Source organism: Cherax quadricarinatus, chromosome 83 (genome assembly GCF_038502225.1).
Source record: "Cherax quadricarinatus isolate ZL_2023a chromosome 83, ASM3850222v1, whole genome shotgun sequence".
Lineage (NCBI taxonomy): Eukaryota > Metazoa > Arthropoda > Malacostraca > Decapoda > Parastacidae > Cherax > Cherax quadricarinatus.
The window spans coordinates 13,561,777-13,585,965 of NC_091374.1; the positions used below are offsets into that span (position 1 = coordinate 13,561,777).

Genomic DNA, 24,189 nt, shown 5'->3' on the forward strand with positions numbered 1-24,189 from the left:
AACAAAAATATAAGGAAATAAAGAGGAAATACCGCTAGTTCTTGGCAAGACACATATAGTATTGAACCACAGCCAGTGTGGGTTGAGAGCTGTGAGTAACCTGCCAGGTCTTCCCTTGTGTACACACAAGATGATCGTTTGGCCTAATTAATAATTTAAACTTGAGAAGAGGAGAGCCAGTTTTGCATATTAATATTACATCAATCTATCCAGAGGTCTCTGGCATCCTTGAGATAATTAATTCTAGTAATAAATAACTTGAACCGCCTGGAGAAAAAGTGACTTAATTGCAGACAGATGAGCTGCTAACGTTTTGAAGATACATAGAAGCTGTTATCTTAACTCTGTTTCATTGTATAGTTATGTTGTATCGTTGTGGGATGAGAGTGTTAATGGGAGGGAGCAGGATGGGGAAGCTCCTTCCCTATAACAACTCCCGGCTCTCCCCCACACCATTACTTCTAGTCTCCCCCTGCAACTTCTCCCTGGTCGTCCTTGGTGGTGAACTACCCGCACCACGCTGTTACTACGCCAGCTGCAGTTACTGTGCAGCTCCTGTACTCAACGTTCCTCGCTGCTCCACTCTCCAGTCTTCTCTCCCAACTCGTTCAATCTCCACCATGGCGACAAACTTCACAGAGGAGAAGGCAAAGTACACTCCACCTGACAACTTAAAGACAAAAGTGAGATTATTTTCTGTACTTTGGTATAATGTCGGTACCATGTAGCATCCTGTCACTAGCTACTGAGGGTACACCGCTTCACGCCTCCACTATTCATTAATTTTCTCTTAATAAAATAGAAACAAACACATTTATCTTCCTGATACAGTAGTTCTCAGTATACACTACTTACATTAATAATTAAATTAGAAAAATGTACATAGTGAGATATTTAGTACAGTGAATTACAGGATATAGCAGGGGAATAAGTTTGCTTTCATAAAAATTAGCTCTACTTTCCTTTGTTTTTGTTAATGGGTTTGGATTTGAGAAAGACTAGCCCGGTATGGGCCAGTAGGCCTGCTGCAGTGCTCCTTCCTTCTTATGTTCTTAAATCTTAACACATGGCTCCCCACGTATGTTGACGTTAATTATTTTTTGTTTACTTGAGAATTTAAGAATTAATTTAAGTAAATAAGCCTTATAGTTGCTTTTTTAAAAGTATAGTTTATAGATGAGGCCACTAAGAATGTCTTATGTATATACTTCTGCATTCCTTTGTGTTGCTGGGAGTTTTGAAGGTCATGCACTAGTGTATATACCCGTCTGCAGGGCGGGACCAAGTGGGGGGGTGGGGAAATGAGGGCTTCAACGCCCAAAATTCCCTTAGCCCCAAAATAAAAATAGTAATAAGAATTGCCTTGCTTCGAATAGTGTAGCATCTACTTTCAAACAGAGCCACCTCTAAGCAAGCCCCCTCCCCCCTCCTCCTCAGCATAAAAATTCTGGCGCCACTCCCACCCCCTGTCATTCTTGTTGGGGTTGTTAAGGGCCTCCACAACGCAAGCCGTAATGAACTCTTCCTGCCGAGGCTCACGGACGTTGAATCTCGAAAACTTTTTTTTCCCCGCTATCGACGCATGAAAATGTATTATATCAATATTTTACCCAACACGTGAATACTGTCAGTAAGTCTGGAGCTCTAATTGGTGGTGGTTTACCAAGAGCTATAGCATGAATGAAAATGCACACAATTGTATGGCATCTCAATCCAGGATGTGACCCACAATTCTGTGTTGAACTATGGTCTCCCCTCAAGGAAGGTTCCTTGATGTTGGTGAGGGGCTCTTGATTTAGGGAATTGGATCTGTGCTCCAGTTCCCCGAATTAAGCCTGAATGCCTTCCACATCCCCCCCCAGGCGCTGTATAATCCTCCGGGTTTAGCGCTTCCCCCTTGATTATAATAATAATAATAATAATAATGAACTATGGTCTGATAGTCATTCTGACTGGTGGGTCTATTAGGCAAGCACAGTTCTTCAGGTGACCATGTAAAATATCATAGATAAGGGCAGCCGCATTATGTACCACACTTGCTAGTAAATAAATCATCCATTACCAGTTTTTAAAGCCAGATAAGACACTGAGTTAGGATGCCCCTGTGGGAATCTCTCATAGACCAAGGTAGCCACATTTTTCGAAATAGTGTACAAGATGCCCGAAGAGCATTTATCCCCAACAGAGAAATTAGATTAAATAAAAATGATCCCGCATAGATGAATTGAAGTCCAAAACATCTTAGGTAAGAAGAGAGGAATTGTCGACACATTAAGAAGTAAAAAGGTCACCTTGCAAACCATTATTAAAAGAAAGGCCAAAAAAAAGGGATGCAAAAAGCTAGACTGAAATTAAAGTTGCAAGGGAACCCAAAACAAATCCGAAATGTTTCTAGTATATAGGTCAAATATTAGGGCTCGCTGAGAACACTATGAACAGCTTACTGATAACAAGAAATTAATGTGATCTTTACACAAGACGTGAATGAAATCACAGTAACTGGTCATTTTAGAGATCACAAGAAAAACTAAATACGGAAATTCAGAAAGGATACAGGAAATATAAAAGTTTCGCTCGGGGGGGTGGGGGGGTAGCAAACATTTCAAAAAATCTAAATAAGCTACCTATGACACGTCTCTTGGTTTATATTTATAACACCTGAAGCTTTTAGTAATCGTTTATTTTGGAAGAATAAAGTCACAATATCCTGGCTGGAACAGTACACAAATACTTCATCTTTGCCTCATCATTTCTGCTGCAGTTAAGTTTATTCAGGTACAGGTACATATGGTATAAACCTTGGTAATAAATACCGACAAGTTGGTTTAGAAAGACACGTAAGCAAACACTATGACATATTTATTAGAAAACGTTTCGGTCCTAGGACCTTGATCAAGGTCCCAGGACCGAAACGTTTTCTAATAAATATGTCATAGTGTTTGCTTACGTGTCTTTCTAAACCACAGGTACATATAAATAGCTACTTAAATTATCATACATAGCAGTATATGTGTAATTACATATGATAACCCAAAAAAGTCAAAGTAACTTATTTCTATTGAGAGTATACCTGGAGAGGGTTTCGGGGGTCAACGCCCCCGCGGCCCAGTCTGAGACCAGACCTCGTGGTGGATCAAGGTCTGATCAACCAGGCTGTTACTGCTGGTCGCACGCAAACTGATGTACGAGCCGCAGCCCGGCTGGTCAGGTACTGACTTAGGTGCCTGTCCAGTGCCTTCTTGAAGACAGCCAGGGGTCTATTGGTAATCCCCCTTATGTATGCTGGAAGGCAGCTGAACAGTCTTGGGCCCTTGACACTTACTGTGTTGTCCAGCATGTGCAGAGATTTAATAGCTTGTGTGTACTCTCCTATTTGTACTCGCCTATTTGTAGTTGCAGGGGTCGAGACTCGGCTCCTGGCCCCGCCTCTTCATTGATCGCTACTAGGTACTCTCTCTCCCTGCTCCATGAGCTTTATCATACCTCGTCTTAAAGCTATGTACGGTTCCTGCCACCATTACATCACTTGCTAGACTATTCCACTTTCTGACAAATCTATGACTAAAGAAATAATTCCTAACATCCCTTTGACTCGTCTGAGTCTTCAACTTCCAATTGTGACCTCTTGTTTCTGTGTCCCATCTCTGGAACATTGTGTGTACTCACCTATTTGTGGTTGCAGGGGTCGATTCAGCTCCTGGCCCCGCTGTGTGTGTGTGTGTGTGTGTGTGTGTGTGTGTGTGTGTGTGTGTGTGTGTGTGTGTGTGTGTGTGTGTGTGTGAATTTTCATCTGGGCTGCCTCCTGGATGCTCTGCTAAAATATTATTTACTACACTCCTCCATTTTAGATGTTTCAAGTTGAAATCTCCCAGTAGCAAGATGTCTGGGGCAGGAGTTGGGAAATTTTCCAGACAGTGGTCAGTTTTCAAAAGCTGTTCCTGGAATTGGTGGGAAGTTGCATCCGGAGGCTTGTATACAACTACAATGACAAGGTTTTGGTTTTCAATCTTTACTGCCAAAATTTCAACTACATCATTTGAAGTGTTGAGTAGTTCTGAGCAAATGAGCGACTCTGTGACGTACAGGCCAACTCCTCTTTGTTGCCTGTTTAGTCTGTCGCATCTTAATAGGTTATAATCTGGGATCCATATTTCGTTGTCAAAATGAAGGGTCTTTGTGAAAGCTGCATATATTTGACTCCGTAAGCAGTCTCTTGATGTAAGGAATTTTGTTGTTTGTTGACGGCTTTAGACCCTGTATGTTTGCAAAGACAAATGTCGTTATATTGATGGAATTAGGGGGGGGGGAGTTATTTGCTGGCTGTAATATCTGTTGTGCCTCTGCTGCAGAAGTGTTTTCAGTTGGTGTACGATTTCTGTCATTTCTTGCCAGTCTTTTTTTTTTCCTTCCTGCCACTAAAAAGCTTTTCAGAAGAGGTTATGGCTCTCCTTTTGTTTCCCATAGTCTGGCTGGTTTGTGTCTTCTTGTCCCCTTTAGATGTGCCTGGCAGTATACGTTGTAGCATTTTCTTTCATCGAGTGGCGAGTGACATTTCGGGGAAAAATAAGTTAGAGGAAGGGGAGTTGCACCCTCCTGTTGTCATGTGTGTGCAGCATTTTTTGGGATGGTCAAAGGTGCATGTCCCACCTGTTTTACCAGATATACCATGTATGCAGATACCCAAGGCATAGAATTTGCATAGATTGGAATTTTGTTTGCTAGGATTTGTTGTGGCTGCGTTCGCTGCTGGTGCATTTTGTCTGTTTCCCTTCTACCTACTGCCCCAACATGGACATCAGTGCTTCCACCAGCTTTTAATGGTAATGTGTCAACACTATTCCCTGAGGCATCATTCCCTTTTGTTCCATCTCCAGCAGTAACGCTGTTTTGTACCTCTATAAAATGACTAACATTGTCTTTATCTGTTTGTCACCAGGGCCACTATTTCTAGTTGGTACGTTGTCCTCCAAGAGAACACTAGCATCCTCTGGAGCACTGTCTTCCAAGACAGCCCCGTCCAACCCACCGATTTTATTTTCCCAGCCGTCATACCAGGTTGACATGTCTTGCAATAACTGACACGTCCTTGCAATAACATTTATGCTATAAAAGGAGATGTACTAGGAATAAGGTAAACTTAGTTTTTTAACATTAAAAAGAGAAACAAATCGCAGTAATAAGTACATGTATGTTAAATATACCAGAAATCACTCTTCCCCCATTTCTGTACCTACATTCATTAAGTACCTTCCGGTTTTCTTAAACTGACTCATACTATGACAGGCTTTGGCACATGCAGGCAGTCTGTTCCACTTTATTGCTGTACAATGAAAGGTGTTTGAAGCCTGGCCACTGACTGTGGGCACTACAAAGTTGTGCCCTCTCCCCCTAGTACTATGATTGCTTTAGTTCCCAGCCTTGACAAATTTGGCAACAAGATATTCTGGATACTGTGAACAGTTTTACAAACGTGACTGAACTTCAGTTGTTTTACCGTTTTCAACATTCAGCATATCCGGTTGTTGTAAGTCATCCTGGCCTACATGCTCTCTCCCAGGTCCAGGACGAATTTCACCATTTTGTTCTGGGCACCTAAAGTCAGTACCTGATTAGCCGGGCTGTGGTTCGTACGTCGGTTTACGTGTGGCCAGCAGTAACAGCCTGATTGATCAGGCCCTGATCCACCATGAGGCCTGGTCACAGACCGGGCCCCGGGGGCGTTGACCCCCGAAACTCTCTTCAGGTATACTCCACGTATCAGTTTTGTGTGTTAAGGCAGAGTACCATGAAGAACAAGCGTGATCTATATGGTAGTGTATAAGAGCGAGACAATCCTGCCAGCCTCAGTAGGTAGACACTGTGCTTCTCTGTAGCTGTACTACTAGGTCGGCTGCCGTGCTCCTCCCTTAAGTGAATGTGGCTGACCTAACTAGATCAAGGCATTGCCTTAAGCCGGTGGGAAAACTGGACCTGCCTCGCATGGGCCAGTAGGCCTACTACAGTGTTCCTTCTTATGTTCTTATACTTAACTGTCGCATGAGCGCTGGGTCGTGTACCCGGGCCGGGTCGTGTACCCGGGCCGGGTCGTGTACCCGGGCCGGGTCGTGTACCCGGGCCGGGTCGTGTACCCGGGCCGGGTCGTGTACCCGGGCCGGGGCGTGTACCCGGGCCGGGGCGTGTACCCGGGCCGGGGGCGTGTACCGGTGAATCATTTAAGTTCAACTGTTGCATTTGTCTAACTCATCAACTTGTCAGTATTTTATATCATTTCAAAAATACACAAACAACCCGTCGTCAAACTCATTACGTTTCGGTCCAACTTATGACCATTAACTAGTCAGAGAAGCGCTTCTCTGGTAATGATCTATGTCGAACTGGAACGTCGTCATAAATTTCAGTAGCGTAAGTGCGGGCGGGTTATTTGTGTGGTGTATATTGGTAAAATTGAAAGTTGGAATAGTTGATGGGAAGGGCCAGTAGGCCTGCTGCAGTGTTCCTCCTTTGTCATGTTCCTATACCAACATATTCCATAATATAAATCTTTGAGAGAGAAGTGACCTGCCTTCTACCGCACACTTCAATAGAAAATTATGTTGGTGTCGATAAAATAAAGGACTATGTAAAGTAAAAGGACACAAGTGCAACTAATGTGACATTTATTGTGGCAACGTTTCGCTCCCCAGGAGCTTTATCAAGCCATTGTAATGGCTTGATAAAGCTCCTGGAGAGCGAAACGCTGCCACAACAAATGCCACACTAGTTGCACCTGTGTCCCTTTACTTTACATACTGTCGGTAATTCTACCAACTTTATTACAAAATAAAGGACTACGTAAGAAAGTTGAGTGTTTTGGAGAGAAGTTATAAGGGTTTAATAGGTGTGGAAGTGAAATAGGTGTCTAGTGGATGTGGGAGTGAATTATAGAGGTGTGATAGGCATGGGAGTGATATAGGGATGGAGGAATAAATTGTAGGTGCTGCTTGGGAGGAATGTGGGCGGGGCCTCCACTGGGATTATACCATGATGGGAAGGGGGTCATAAAAGATTTTCAGGCTGGATCAACGGGCACAGGCAAGCCATCGTTCTGGTTCTGTTTGCTTTAACACATGCGTGTGATCCACGCCTCAGGATAAGCTTAGGGGTAACAATCTGGTTTGAAGATAGGCCTAGGAAATAGGCCTTAAGCAGCGTTATCGCCACCCCTATGATAAGAGCAACTATGATAAGAGCACGCCACTGTGTGGGAGGGGCATGGGAGTGGGAAGCGCATGGGAGTGGGAAGCGCATGGGAGTGGGAAGCGCATGGGAGTGGGAAGCGCATGGGAGTGGGAAGCGCATGGGAGCAAGTCGAAAAAAAGTGAAATTATTGTTTAATAATGTATTAGTTTTAGGGATGTCGGAGGGGATTTCTTAACACTGGCAAGACATGGTACCTATGGTCATGGTACCTATGACCCACATCAGGAAACTCTTGTCCTGTCTCCTGACGAATATTGTAAGTTTATTCAGGTATAGCTACACACAAGTAGTTAAATAAATTATCGTACATAGCAGCACATGTGTAGATTACCGAGGATAATCCAAAATAATCAGTGACTTGTTTCCATTAAAACGGGTTATCGAAAGATTGAGACCCGTGTTAGGACTGTTCTGACAAATATTAAAATTTAACATATAGGACCAGTAATACAATATAAGCAATTAGTTTTAATTTTTAAAGGGGTGGATTGGTAAGCCAGCGAAAGCCTCCTTCAGATGACTAAAAGCTCCAGTGGTGAGTCATCATGACTAAGACCCCCGTCAGGAAACACTTGTCCTGTTTCCTGACGAATACAACAACAATACTAGGTTTATAATTGTATACAATACGTACAAGTGTTAAAACATATACGCAACAGTTAGGTATGTTTATTCCGAAACATTTCACATACACAGTAAGTTTCTTCAGTCAAATACAGAGGCAGCAGAAGCAGTGGAGATGTAAGACGATATTATTATAATCAAGGGGGAGCACTGAACCCGTAGGAATATGCAGCGCCTGTGGGGGAGATGGGGAAGGTATTTAGGCTTAATTCAGGGAACTGGCGCACAGTTCCAGTTCCCTAGATCAAGAGCCCCTCACCAACGTCAAGGAACCTTCCTTGAGGGGTAAAGACGATGTAATCAGTCACCTCCTTAGACTTAGTTGTGAGGTGGTCAGTCCCTCGGCCTGCAGGAGAGCTCTGCTTCTCTGTATTCGACTGAACTAACCTACTGTGTAGGCGAAAAGTTTCAAAATAAATATCGTTTATAAAAATTTCCATAACTAGGCTCTAATTGTTTTCCTTGGAAAAGCGCAGCAAGAATTCTTCAGGTGATCCATAATAATACTTAAAACTTTTTTTTAAGTATTTGTTTATAAATTTACCTGAGTATATTTTTGTATTTTTATCATAAAATGTGGGGAGACTGATGAGAAAGTAGCTGCACTGGGATAGGAATAATTATCTCTTGGGTTGAGTCATGTCTGACCGACGGGCACAAGTGTTCATAAATGAGTACTTGAAGTGGTGTGCCGCAGGAGTCCATACTGGGACCCTTACTCAGTCTACATTTGTTAACATAGATTGGGGAGTAGTGACATAAATTTACCGATAAAAAGAATTAGAGAGCTGCAGTATCAGGATCTCTCTATTTGTAGACGTTTCGCCATTCAGTGGATAAAGATACCCAGATGTTGTACTTGTCTAATTTTTCATTTTGTCGGTATTATATACCATTCATATACACGTTTATCAATGTACTAAAATAGGCCGTCAGATACTTTCTCGTGAGGACACTAGACAGCTACAGGCTGATGCAGGTGAAGTGCCAGATGCAGTTCAATGCTGATAAATGTAAGATCCAACTCTTGGGAAAAGAAAGGAACCATGGTGCTTAAAAGGTAAATAAAGTAGCTATTATTGAAGCTAAATTAAAAAAAAAAATTGGTTAGTAGAAATTTAAAGCTAAGACAACACAAGTGTTCGCAATACAGCTGATAGAATTCTTGACTTCATATCAAGAAGTATAAATAACACAAGTCTTACGGTAATATCTCAAGTTTACATATCTTTGGTAAGGGCTCGTTTAGATTATCCTGCTCAGTTCTGATCTCCTTATTACAGAACGGAGATGTAGGTGCTCTATCAAATACACAGAGAAGGATAACAAAGTTGATCCCACGTCTCGGAACTCTTCCGCGAATATAGACTGAAGGAACTGACTGCACTCTGGAAAAATGTAGAATTAAGAGGGATATGATTAAATTTTATAAAATGGAAAACGAGAATAAATAAGTTAGGTAAAAGGACACAAGTGCAACTAACGTGACTGCTTGACAAAGCTCTCCAGGAGCTTCAAGTGGTATTTCTGCTCTTCCCACCGGTGGCCTGGCGGCTAAAGCTCTCGCTTCACACACGGAGGGCCCAGGTTCGATTCCCGGCGGGTGGAAACATTTCGTCCAGTTTCCTTACGCCTGTTCTGTTCACCTTGCGGCAAATAGGTACCTGGGTGTTAGTCGACTGATGTGGGTCGCATCCTGGGGCACAAGATTAAGGACCCCAATGGAAATAAGTTAGACAGCCTTCGATGAAGCACTTATTTTTTTAGGTTATCCTGGGTGGTTAACCCTCCTGGGTTAAAAATCTTAAGAAAATATCTTACATGAATCTGGATCCTTCAGTTGTAGGCCGAAGGTTCTACCAATAAATAACAAAAAAGGCACAATACCGTGACTGGAACGATACACAAATAACCCGCACCTAGAAGAGAGAAACTTACGACGACGTTTCGGTCCGACTTGGACCATTGACAAAGTCACACTGACTTTGTCAATGGTCCAAGTCGGACCGAAACGTCGTCGTAAGCTTCTCTTTTATGTGCGGGTTATTTGTGTAAGGTTCTACCACCTGATCCACGACCCCCTGTCCTGTTATTTCTGTGAACTTACTATTATTAACATTAGTAAATAAAATATTTAATTTTTATTGTGGTACCTCTTTCCTATGCAATTTTTTGTACAATACGCATTTTTTGTGCATTTTTTATCAGTATACAGTCGATGAAATCCACCGCTACATGGTAGACTGCATGATGGCTGTAGGGACGCCCAGGCAACACGCTGCTGCCTTGGCTGACGTTCTCGTTGCTGCTGACAACCGTGGTCACTATAGTCATGGTCTTAACAGGCTAGGCAAGTAAAAATATTTTAGTATTTATGGATATGTTTGAAGTAAATTTATGGACACTTGACTCGCGAAATAAAACAAACCACGAAAACTGATGGATTTGAACTCATGGCTAGCGAGTCCTAGACTCCAGGGCAATTGAATGTTGTCCACTTACATTTTTTTTTTGTGTGTATAGTGTTTTTGTTTTGCCTTGTGTTTATCCCAGTGGTACTAGGATAAACTAGAATCCTGTGACTTGTTCAAGGTCCCTCCATTTTTCCTGATAAGTTTTTCAGATTAATTTTAAATTGTTAGTTTTGGCTTCAGTAGCGTTGAGGAAGTAGACTATATCATAAGTAGATGAAGGTCTATGATATATGTAAAAAGAAAGACAGTTTTATTTAATAGGCATATTCAAATTCTAATATTGTATACAGCAGTCACTATATATAAAAATTTCTTGTACCACATAGTTCTGTGGTATTCTTCGCTGTTCCATGTACGCATGTCAACACACCGTGACCATAGCCTTGAATACAATACTGTCATTACATTCTATCCATGTCCAACATTTTACAATAATGCTAGCCTTCCAGTGACTGGTCACATACCCTTACAACACTTCAGACAATGCCTCACAAGACACTGTACTACGTTACCACTACTGCGGTATTCTACACGTCTCGCACAGTGTATGTATTGTATCCGCACACACATTACCCAGTGTTCCCAGTAGCATCTCATTCAGTTCCTCACAATGTCTACTCTCACAGCAGTCGCCCCCAGAATCACAGATAATACAAAGGATAAAACAAAACTGCATCATTGTGTACAAGTGCAGGGAAATGACCTTCCACATGACTACACTCTACGTTTTTGGATGTTACTCCAGATGCCAGACCACGTTATACACGCCCCATATCCTTCCTGGGGCACTCGGGGATAAAACATAAATTTCAACATAGAGCAATATAAAAGAATATGTAGTACAGTAATGAAAATACATTAAAAAATAATGATTCGTAAAATGATTAATATAAAAGAATATTGTAATAAAAAGTGCCCTTCAGGACGAGGAGTGGCAGTTTGAGCCTTCATCCACTAAAGGCCAGACACGTTACCTACTCGGCTCAAATTTGTGATTACAAATCAATAACGTGTCTTGTGCTGAAAGATTTGCACAATTTTTGCTCTCCACATTAAGTACGATAAAAAAAAAGTAAAATTAAGGACCTCTAAATCTCGGCTCAAACTACAGTACAAGATTTTTTTTTTGTCTGTCTTTTTTTTTTCTCCAGTTGTGATGGCGGGTGTAAACAGCCGTGGGAGCTGCGTCCACATTTTAGAAGAGTTTTCTCATGTACACACTTAGTTGGCATCCTGTCAGATAGGTCTGTGGGTACTAATGACCTAGTCGTAGCACCTTAAGCAGCAAAGAAGAGAACGTACCATACTGTTTAAAATGTATTTTACCTAAAACTACTTAAATTTAATGGCTCACCCCTAGTCATGCCTCTCACAATACACTGAGCAAATCATCATACACTTGTGATGCTCATCACGCATCACAAAGTGCGAACCATCCATCTGTATTTGCATGTAACTTGTAATGACTGCATGAGGAAATTTCAGTTTTCATATTGGAAGATGAATTACTGGCAGAAACAATAAGTACAGGAGGATAAGTAATGGATGAACACATACATATTTTAAGATTTGTTTGTCATTGTATTTTACTGTCATGAGTCGCATTAATTAAGGCAAGGAAGAATATTTTAACAAACTTCTAGCTACTGGCAGAGTTCCAGATTCTGGGGGGGCCTTTTATACTGTACTGTATGTACTATATTTAGAATCTTTTTCCATGACTCTAGTTCTGTTTTAGAGATGTACGTGAATGATGTGAAGCAGAAGGTGTGTGATGGAGGCGCAGTCCCTTCCATTACCAAGGAAAGTGTATCCACCGCGCTAGTGCATGGTAACAATGGCCTTGGGCCTGTTGTTGGCAACTTCTGCATTGATCTCGCTATTAAAAAAGCTAAAGAAACGGGCATTGGCTGGGTCTGCACTCGAGGTGAGTATCTTGCTTAAGTTTAGCTGAAAGTTTATCAGAAGCTGTTAACAGACTTGCATTAACTATTTGGTGCAGTAATGTGACTTAATGAATTTTGTAATGTAGAGGCATTCTTGACAAGAAAAAAATAAAGTAACATATTGTAGTTCCTGCACTGCATAAAATTAATTTATAATTATAACTAAGCTTTTACATCATTAGGAGGCAGGTTACTGAAAGCAGTGAAGAGTTTTTAAGAGCATAGTGAGACTCGGATTACAGTACGTAGGAGAGAGTGAGGTTATTTCTCAACAAAAATAGGCCTTAGAAGTGTTGGTATTGGCAAGAAGTGTGGAATTAGAAGATAAAGAATCTAACACAAAGTGGGAGTTGTCACAGTTGCTCTTTGCTGATGACACTGTGCTTTTGGGAGATTCTGAAGAGAAGTTACTGAGGTCGATGGACGAATTTGGTTGGATATGTGAAAGAAGGCTGTATGACGTTTGTAGGTTTAGCGCTTCTTTTTATTGTAATGTAAAAGAATGATAAAAGTGAACAAAGGAAAGAGTAAGGTGATGAGGGTAACAAAAAATTTAGGCACTGAAAGACCAGATATCAGGTTGGAGGGAGTATGGAGGAAGTGTATGTATTCAGATATAAATCTGTAATGGAAGGAAGGCGGGGGAGTAGGGGGGTCGGCCTAGGAATGGTTGGAGGGAGGGGTTAAAGAAGGTTTTGTGTGCGGGGGGCTTTAACTTCCAACAATCATGCGTGAGTGTGTTAGATAGGAGCGAGTGGAGACAAATGGTCTTTGACTTGACGTGCTATTGGAGGGTGAGCAAAGTAACATTTATGAAGGGATTCGGGGTAACCGACAAGCCGGTTAGAGAAGTACAGTACTTGCGCTTTGAAGGAGGGGGTGTTGATATATTGCAGTCTCTCTAACTGTAGTACAGGCACGCCTCTGTCAAGACAGTGATGGAGTGAATGATGATTCTTTTTTTTCGGGTCACCCTGCCTTGGTGGGAAGCGGCTGATGTGTTAATAAAAAAAATCACGATTAAAAGGGTTCTCCAACCTAAAAAACAATTCTAACTGGTTCTTAAGAGCCCATACAGGGCTCTTAAGAACCACCCAAGATACATCCTGAACGAACAGTTTCTAATAGTCTTGTTTTAAATAAGTTTAATCTACAAACATTGTACAAGCTTACGAACCTTATTTTCTGGTATTTTCAGGAAGTAATCATTATGGCATTGCTGGCTGGTATGCTCTGAGAGCCACCAGGGAAGGTCTTCTGGTGAGAATTATTCATGTTCACTGTCGAGTACATATATTCTCAGAGTACAAATTTTTATGCTAGGATAGTTGTCAGTTAAGAGACGACTTGGTTAATGTATAAAACTCTTGGATAGTACTGTGGTATAGTAACACTACTGTGGTGTAGTAACACTACTGTGGTGTAGTAACACTACTGTGGTGTAGTAACACTACTGTGGTGTAGTAACACTACTGTGGTGTAGTAACACTACTGTGGTGTAGTAACACTACTGTGGTGTAGTAACACTACTGTGGTGTAGTAACACTACTGTGGTGTAGTAACACTACTGTGGTATAGTAACACTACTGTGGTGTAGTAACACTACTGTGGTATAGTAACACTACTGTGGTATAGTAACACTACTGTGGTATAGTAACACCTGCATCATACATAAATTGTTCAAATTTTATACTGTTGTGTTTCAGGGTATGAGTTTTACCAACACTTCGCCCCTTGTTGCCCCAACACGTGCCAAGAAGGTAAGTGGCCACTCTAAACGGATTTACATTGCTATATTTGTTTTCGATTTAAGTGTCTTGCGCCTAGTCCAAAGAAAATGGACACCGTTGGGACCAGGGGTAGAAAGAGGCAAGAAATAGTCGGGAAGAATGTATTCACAGGTTCATAACGTGTACTTCAATCCACATAAAAAGAGCCTTGTTGGTCGTACCGGGAGGTGGTTTATGGTAGGAATGAACACGAACGCATACGCTAAATTTAGATTTTTTTTTTAAAACATTTCTACCAAGGGACCCAAATACCTTCAAATACATTGTATCTGGAGTGATAACAGTTCCAGGACTGCAACGTTTTCAATGAAGATGTGTTAATTGCAGGCAGTCGTGTCTATTTCCAGCTAGTTGTCGACATTTATTGCCACCTTAAAACAAATGGGACGATTAATTCATTTTTGTTCTAGTTGCTTCAACTAGGTGTCTCTATATATATAACTAATTGGTGTATGTGTGTAAGCTCGTATATATTTTTTTTTTTTTGGTAAACGGTAAAAAAAATGTGAAATTGGCTACGGTTTTTCAGTACAAATCCCTGTTTTACGCATTCTAATAGGTTCATTGTACGCGAATTCACTTTATGCGCCATGGGTCAGAAACTATCGCATAAAGTGATGAAGTTCTGTACGGTAATTAACGACAAAAGATACGAAGATAGATGCTTATAGTAGGATAAGCCTTTATCTGGGAAGAACTTCTAAAATCATGACTTGACAAAGCTCTCATTAATGACAAAACGTGTTTCCAATAAATCTTTGTTCTGCTACACGTATCTTTGTCTTCAGAAACATGTCTCTCCGAATCACATACATGAACACGAGAGAAACTTGCACGTTTCTCTGGCTAACCTCGAAACACATTGCAGATACCTTTCGACCTAGCTAGAGCAGCTCTGAAGAGGGCCTCTAGCTACTTCATATACACGGTGCCCCGTGGCCTGGTGGCAAAAGCTGTCGCTTCAAACGCTGAGAGTCCAGGTTCAATTCCTGATAAGGGTAGAAACACTGGACGTGTTTCCTGATGCCGGTTGACCCTTTTCACCCATCAGTAAAATAGGTACCTGGGTGTTAGTCGACTGGTGTGGGTCGCATCCTGGGGACAACACTGACCTAATATACCCGAAATGCTCAGCATAACAAGCGGTTTTTCTATATAGTAGCATGTCACTGATGTCAGCTAGGACTGTATACCTTGTACATGTACAAGGTATACATGCTGTGGTAGTGTTGAGAAGTACAACTCTTCGGGTGACACGTAGCCTTAATAAGGTTACTAAATATAACCCCTTCTTACCCGATGAACTTTCTTATATAATTCAGGTAACAAAAAAAATGTGTGTGAATTTCTTGTGTATTTTTAATCAGGGTTTTTACCTTTGTATTTGCAGGCAGCTTTGGGAACTAATCCATTGGCCTTATCAGCACCAGCAAAGAATGGAGACAGTTTTGTGCTCGACATGGCAACCTGCGTCGTGGCTGTGGGTAAAGTAAGCAACCACGAGATATTGTTTTGACTTCAGTACAGTTTAAACTTCATTATTTTGATGTACAGTAGGATGTTAGTGCAGTTTTATTTAGTGTTTTGCTGAATATTTGATAATGTAAATTTCATAGGCATTTCATTGACAAGATAATGAATGAAATATCGTAAGTTATTTAAAAACACCGGTGATGTTTGTTCCCCGGGATACGAGTCACTCAGTATGACCCTCTCATTGATTCATCAACCTCTGGCTTACCTATGTGCTGAAATATAAAAAACAAAATGTAAATATGTATTTTTTTCTGAATCTGGAACGTATTTGCAACTATAATACAGTACTTTTATTAATTATTTTATTACTGTCTTTATAATCTGCACTCTACCTGTCTGCGCACCATCCAAACTATAAACCAACTCGTGTGGCCTTGTGGTTCAGTAGTATAATGCTCATCTCATAGTCGGAAGGATCCATATTCAGTCCCCCAGGCGAGAAAAGACTTACGATCAATTCTCCGTATATCTGTCGGCCCTTTTTTTACATAACAGTAAATAAATAATTAGGAGTTAGCTATTGTCGGTTTTATTCTGTGGAAGAGGATCTACAAGGACTCCCCTGAAAATAAGTCACACTGCGTGACTGTCTTGGGTAATTACTAGGTTGTTAACCCCGGAAGATCCGGAGCTAATGTGCAAGAATCATGATCATAGCATTAAGATTAGAAACCCGATTTACCCATTATCGGGAGGCCTGGTCATGGTCCGGGTCGCGGGGGCGTTGACCCCCGGAGTACCCTCCAGGCAGCCAGGCAGACCCCCTGTTTCCTTAGGTTAATAGTTTAAAGTAAGTCTTCTTCACAAAGGCAAAATACATTTTTCCAAATCACTTTCTTTATATTTGTTGATCAACAGTAAAACTGGAAAAAAAACGGAAATAATTAATGCATTTATGGCATTGTTCAAGCTTTGCAGACTTGCATATTAAACTGATTTTAAAAATGTTTATTAGATGGAACTTGGAATACTGAAACTTCTAATGTACTGGACATAAAAAGGCAATGTGAATTCACTTACACAGTAATCAAGAGCAAATTTTTTTAAATTAATGCAACTTGTGGACTAGTTCCATACACATATAGTTAGCACTAATTGTATTTTTGTTATCCAAAGTCATCTCAACTAATTTGAAATATGTAGACCTTTAAGTTTATTTGAAAAGCCCAGTAGCCTCGGCGATGCATATACAGTTTCTCTTAAAATTGTTGAACTTTCAAATTTTGGTAAAAGCAATTTTTTTTGGTAACTTATGAGTTTGCAAAATAATTTGAGTCTTACTCTCTAAAGATGGAGGTTGAGCGCCGGAAGGAGAAGCCTATTCCAGAAGGCTGGGCTTTGGACAAGGATGGTAATCCTACTACTGATCCTGAAGAAGGTATAAAAGGTGCACTCATGCCCCTTGGAGGACCAGAGCTCCACTCTGGTTATAAAGGTTATGGTCTTGGCATGTTAGTGGAAATCTTCTGTGGTATTTTGTCAGGTAAGTATTCTCTTATTTGCAGCGTGTCTTGGACTGATAAAAGGTACACAACAACCCCCAGTCATTGGTGAAAACAACCATAGGCAACTAGAAAGCAGATTCATTAACTTTTAGTGCCAGTACGTGCCAGTACACCGTAATACATTAAACTTAAAATACAGTGGACCCCCGGTTAACGAACTTTTTTCATTCCAGTAGTATGTTCAGGTGCCAGTACTGACCGAATTTTTTCCCATAAGGAATATTCTGAAGTAGATTAGTCCATTTCAGATCCCCAAACATACACGTACAAACGCACTTACACTTACATAATTGGTCGCATTTGGAGGTGATCGTTAAGCGGGGGTCCACTGTATATCTGTAAAACACTTAAACAATCCTGGCAACATCACACCTCATCTAAGTCCCATTCTTACCTGAAACTATTCCACTCCTGCACTTAATGCCTTGCATAAACAAGGGCTTCTCCATGCAGACAACGCTTGCGCTGGTAGTAGAATGATTTTCTACACTCCATAGCCCGCGCATCACTCATAAAAACTCGTTATATCTTAAAATAACTTGCCATCCGTTGCGTACATTTGCAACACTTTACTGTATCATTCCACTAATCATTTCACTGCCTTCCTGTAGCAATAGATTTTTATGGTGCGCATTGAAACTGTATTTCTTAAGGTTGTACAACATTTTTATCATCACTTTGTCAAAGTATCCGATCTCTAAATAAAAAAAAAAAAGCCTCGATACCGTGACTGTAACAATACACAAATAACCCGCATATAGAAGAGATGAGTTTACGACAACGTTTCGGTCCAACTTGGACCAGTTACAAAGTGACTTTGTAAATGGTCCAAAACGGACCGAAACGTTGTCGTAAACTCATCTCTTCTATGTGCAGGTTGTGTATCCAGTCTTTCTTCCCATCTCTTTGCACTTATGAAGCTTCTTTTTTAGTTAACTCGCTACATCCTCTTTTATTTGCCGACATCCTTCTCCTTGTATTCTATCTTTCATTTACTTAACTTATTACTAAGCAGTTTGATCTATATTATGCACCACATACCCGTCCCGTGGGCGGGAGTGAAAAGATTACAGAGGCACATCATGGGTCCAGGAACTGGGCCGCAAAGTTTTAATAGATGAAAAAGTTAGTGGTAATGAATTGCTTACATGTTTAAATCTGGTTGCAATCATAAGAAGTTACGTAGACAAAAAAATAACGAGTTATTTACAGTGGGCAAAGATAGGGTATTTTTCCAGAATAGTTGGTAATATACCACTGTGGATAAATTACTATGACATTTCTTGAATATTTCAGAGGGAGTTGTCAATGAATTTATTCTGTCGCATTCCAGTACATTATGACGCAAGGTGTGACAGTTGTCCATCTGGCAAATTTTACATTTAGTTTGGTCTACATCTTGTACACAGTAACTACTTTCCTAGGTGGGAAACGGCCGACGTGTTAAAAAAAAATTCTGGCAAGAAGGCCATTGAATGAATGATGGTGAATGAGTTTCCCTCGAGTTATTCTACGTTGGCAGGAGACGGCTGCTGATGCTAAAATTGATACTTTTCGTGTAACATTATTAAACTTTGTTTTTTGCTTAGAATAATTTTCAATGCTGCAGGTGGTCAATATGGTCCAAATGTTCGAAGATGGATGAATACAGATAGAGAGGCAGACCTGGGGCAATGTTTTGTGGCTATTGATCCTGCTTTCTTTGCACCGGGATTTGAAGACCGCATGAGTGACTTAATGGATTACTGTCGTGGCATGGAACCAGTAAGTTGATCTCGAATATAGACGTATCGAATAAACTATCTAGAGAATTCTTAACCATTATATACTATTGATTATATTTTGATGGGTATACCTTCAGAAAAAATATTTAGACTTAATCGTGTATGAAATTCAGCTTGGGAAACAGTTTCATTCTTAATTAATGATAATGGGTAATTAGCTTTAATAGTTAAAATTCACACCAGGTTCCAGAACCAGCTAAACATGCACAGTGCTGTGCAATGTTTGTATGTGTTTGGAAAACTGCTTTTGTATGACTGTTTTTAATGCTCATGCATTTTAAACTTTAGAAATTTTTCGTAGATCTCCATTAAACTGGGAGAATTTCTGAGTGGTATGATCTTCTGCATCGAGCAGGCACATGTGAGCGAGATAAGTTAGAGTGGGGGACTGTTTTTAATATTTGATGTGCTGTTGGAGTGTGAACAAGGTAACATGAAAGGATTTAGTTAATTGGACCCGTCTTGGAGGTAGAAAGTACAGTGCAATGAGAGTGATGGGTGGAGAAAGTATAATTTAGAGGCTGCATTTGACGTGACGTCAGGGCGTTTGTGGAAAGATAGCTATTGAATGAATGATGGTGAATGTCTTTCCTTTAGGTCACTGTACCAGGGTGGAAGATGGCAGATGTAAAAAAAAAAGTGACAAAATCTTTACGAAGAGGTTGAAATATCTTTGGAAAGAAAAATATGGACGTTTTAATTGATTTATATTAGTTTGTAGAGGATATATTACTTAGGAGGAAGTATAACTAGTGTTCATGAATTATACATGTGACATACCAATAGATGTAAGAGTTAAATACTATAACATAAAAAATACAGGTAATTGCATAGGGAAGAACAAATATAAAGAAACATAAGAATGGAGGAATGCTGCAGAAGGCCTACTGGCCCATATATAGCAGGTCCTTATCAAAACCACTACTACCCAAAGCTACTCAAGAATTTACTGCGTTAACTACGACACAAATCAAATCCAGCCCCTCATACTCATATATTTGTCCAGTCTCACATGTGTAAACTTATGTTTGGAATAAATGGAGACTTGCATTCTCCATGTATTGCCAGACTCTGGTGTTAGATGCCTCTTTAGATATTCCCAGTTGTAAAATGACGAGTATCCTCTCGATTATCTTGTCTTTTCCATTAAAGATCGTCAATGACTCTTATCCCACTTGAATGCCACCTAAAGATGTTTAAATTATTTCAGGCTGATGCAGAAAAGCCAGTCTTGGCTGCTGGTGATCCTGAACGTTCACACATCAACAAGGTGAACAGAGAGGGCGGCATCACGTATCACATAAACCAGATCACTGACTCGGTAAGTGAGATGATTATGTCCCAAATACACCTTTTTCGCCCTATCATTTTTTTTTCCATTCCTTGCATTTTCTACCATAACCCTACATTTCTTTCACACTAGGAACACTTTACCCTTCCTTTCTCTATATCAGCTCTTGTGCCAGTGTTTTCTGCTATCTTCTCTGTAAATCGTTTTATTCTTTATTTATCCTGGCCCGAACTTTTGTCATGTTATTCTTTTGTGTTTCAACACAATTGTTCTCAAAGATTTGTTAAGTTATGCCATAAACTAAGGAAAGATCCTGGACTTCACCTTACGAAACAGACAAAGCAAAGGCGATAGTAATTATGGACAAGGTAGATTATAGTGGAAAAATGAACATGTTAAAAGACGGGGGAACTAATGTGCCTCTTAACCTTTCTCTCTCAATATTAAGTCTTTCCGTAACTCCATTGTGATGTGCATGACCATAACAGAAGTCTAGGGTAATTCAGTCAAAATATGCTCTTCTAGCCTGTTCTGTTTTCTGTTTCCCTCGAGGATTCTCTATACCAGTATTTTCATACCTTTATCTCTTAACGTATTACCTGAAGACACCAATGGAAATAAGTCACTTTGTCTAACTTTTTTGGGTTATCACAGGTTCTCTACACATTTGCTGCTATGTATGATAATCTATGTAACTGTATTTGTGTATACCTGAATGAACTTGCTTACTTACCAATCACGGATTGTTTAATGAAATGCTGAGCATGTGGGTTATTCAGCGCAATGTGTCGTGGAGGCTTGATCCTCCATTTGCTAAAAGTGACCTAATCTCGGATCAAGCAGGCTGTTGTATAACCTAATTAACATTTGTCTTAACTCACTCTACTACTCCCACCTCGAAAATTCACCTCTACACCACACACTCTCCTATTATTTATTCCTCCCAGTTACTAATACAATATATATAACTGAAACTGTTTATTTCAAAAGTCTGAATATATATTTTTCCAGCTCCGTATCCATGTTCCAACTTTATAAATGAAGGTCAACAAGAACAGAGTCATAGAATCCTTTCCATTCACAAACTCACAAACTGGTGACGGTCTATTATGAACCATCATTAAGTCACGAGTCAGGAGACAGCTAAGGTCAGGTGAAGAGGTTGAGAGACCAGTTCAGAAGTGATAAGGAGACACCAAAGGTCAGGTGAAGAGGTTGAGAGACCAGTTCAGAAGTGATAGGGAGACACCGAAGGTCAGGTGAAGAGGTTGAGAGACCAGTTCAGAAGTGATAAGGAGACACCAGAGGTCAGGTGAAGAGGTTGAGAGACCAGTTCAGAAGTGATAAGGAGACACCAAAGGTCAGGTGAAGAGGTTGAGAGACCAGTTCAGAAGTGATAAGGAGACACCATAGGTCAGGTGAAGCGGTTGAGAGACCAGTTCAGAAGTGATAAGGAGACACCAAAGGTCAGGTGAAGAGGTTGAGAGACCAGTTCAGAAGTGATAAGGAGACACCAAAGGTCAGGTGAAGAGGTTGAGAGACCAGTTCAGAAGTGATAAGGAGACACCAAAGGAAAATTAGAAGAGTGAACAATGTACAGAGACAGGCAAGCGTTAACAGAAAAAGGTTGAACACGATAACGCCTGTGAAAGCTATAAGATGGATAGATCGATCTAATAGAACCAAATTATAGGATGGCAGTATTAGACATCATAACTATCTAATAATTAAATGACAGAGTTAGAACACCACAAACTAGCTCAGCCATAACTGCAAATAGATAAATTCTTAGTCAAAGTTTATTTGATGTTTTTAATTTAAAACTTTATGGACAAATTACACGATTGAAATATTTCTGCTAGTGTATTAAAAATACATTCCTGAACTATTTCAAATTTATCTACGAGCGCCATATCTTTGTCTAATTCTCTCTTGTAGACAGCCTGTACTGTCTGCACAGACAGCCCATGCTGTCTGCCAGCTTAGTTCATATTTCGCGTCATGCTGGTGCTGCCACCTATAGGCCTTGCCACTTCAGTATGCCCAGACTTGCCTCACTCTCACACAGCGGCCTAGCAGCAAGACACAAGTACTCCCAGCTCTCTCTCGTGGGCATGGCCCTCCCGGGCCATGGGCACAACACAAGCCTGTGTACCCACTACGACACTACTTAATAAATGAAGAAGCCTCCGAAGACGCATCATTCATCCCCCCGCTACCAAAAAGACTCATTATACTCTGAAGACCTTGAATTCCTTTGTGTTAGCAATATATATACTTATTTCAGTTATATAAAACTTCCGGTTCTAATGCAAGTATTAGTAGACAGTATTTACACTCAAAGTTCATTTTTGTCATGTCTTTATTTCAGTGGAGACTTGCAAAAGTTCTGGGTGTGCAGCCGATGCAGTGACTGACACTTCCAGTGACACGAGATTAGTGAGACACCTTCTAGAACTGCAGTGTTCATTCTGAGTTTGCACTTTAAACAGCTTTAGCAGCAATAATTTCTTGTAGCTTGCACTTTGAAATTAAGACACTTGTACAACATCTGGGTATCTTTATTGTAGACGTTTCGCCATCCAGTGGCTTTATCAATACAAATTCCAGGACATAACTTGAAGATAGTAGATAGTGGATGGCGAAACGTCTACAATAAAGATACCCAGATGTTGCACATGTCTTAATTTCATCTTGTCGGTATTGTATACCATTCTTGTACAGCTTGCACATTTTTTTTTTTTGGGGGGGGGGATGGGGGGTGTAAATGAAACATGGTATACACTTCGGCATTGACATTTTTAAAATTGATTTTCTCTGGTTATGTATCTGAGGGAAAGAAAGGAATGGGGAGGTTTGAGCTCAGAGAAAGTGGCTGTTAGAAACAAGTCTTGTGTTGTATCGAGACTGATTCCCTGTTTTCATGAACTTAATCTTTTGTTCAGCATCTTGGAGTCGTGTTGAATTTTAAATTTAACATAATGTATCATATTTTAATGACTTTTAATACAAATGGTTTTTAAAAGGCATCATTCCAGTTGCTGATAGTTAATGTATAAGGTAGTAAATCATTGCCAAACATTAATTAGAGATAACATTAATATGCTCTATAATTGCAAGTTAGTGTGATTATTATCTCGTGGAAATTCCGTATCTATTTAGTCAAAGTACCTCAGTAAATTTTATTTGACCCAGTACGTTAGGGTAGAAATGTATAATCACATCCCATCACAGTTCCTGGTCATCTTTATCCTCACAAACCATACCACGGGCGGGATTTGAACCCGCGGTCAGAGAGTCTCAAAACTCCAGACCGTCGCGTTATCCTCACAATATTTCCACCGCCTTAATCCACCACTGCCTCGCCCTCCACACTCTTTTATTCGTCTTTTATTAGGTTATGTAGCTGAACGTGCATAATATCAAGAATTTAGAATAAGAATTTCAATTTTTTTTACACAGGTTCACCTCGTCTCTTTTGTTGTCCTAAATTTTTTGCTATTTTTGTTAAAAATCTTATATTCGAATAACTTTTTTTTAGCTATTATGACACTAAAATTATAAAATAGTATTTGTTTTTATAACCTCGTTCAGTTGTTTGGAGCTCAGATTAAAGGTTTCCATTAACGAATAACAGTAGTATAAGATTTAGGTGACTGATTTGTTGTATAAACAGAAGCGTGAATGATAATATGGGATCGACACCATGGCCAGCCCTTCTAGGGTATGGTAGGTGCCTGAGCCAGAGCTTGCAGCTCACAGGACTGTCATTCCCATTAGCCTCCTCGGGGCGGGAATGGCAGACCAGAGGGGCCTAACTTCTCCCTACGATCCCCGTGAGGGCGGGGAATGGAGCTAGGCCTGGGGACAGTTGGTCACAAAGATGAGGGGGTACTTGTGCCTCCTTCCATGGGAGATTTAGACAGGGAGCCAAGACCGGGCCACCACTTGGAAAAGGCCCGGGCCGGGAGAATACCGGCGAATCTAAAATAAAATAAAA

At 40.5% G+C, this 24,189-nt stretch overlaps 1 protein-coding gene across 1 annotated transcript; it reads left to right on the forward strand.

The window, feature by feature from the left end:
• The first annotated feature begins 72 nt into the window (after positions 1-72).
• LOC128702106 (uncharacterized oxidoreductase YjmC) lies at positions 73-23,757 on the forward strand. Its single transcript, XM_053796130.2, has 10 exons — positions 73-683; positions 10,072-10,213; positions 12,076-12,264; positions 13,482-13,543; positions 13,990-14,043; positions 15,464-15,562; positions 16,900-17,092; positions 18,724-18,878; positions 20,109-20,219; positions 22,561-23,757. The coding sequence occupies exons 1-10, from the start codon at positions 363-365 to the stop codon at positions 22,600-22,602; spliced, it is 1,368 nt and encodes a 455-aa protein (XP_053652105.2). The 5' UTR covers positions 73-362; the 3' UTR covers positions 22,603-23,757.
• The last annotated feature ends 432 nt before the right edge of the window (positions 23,758-24,189 follow it).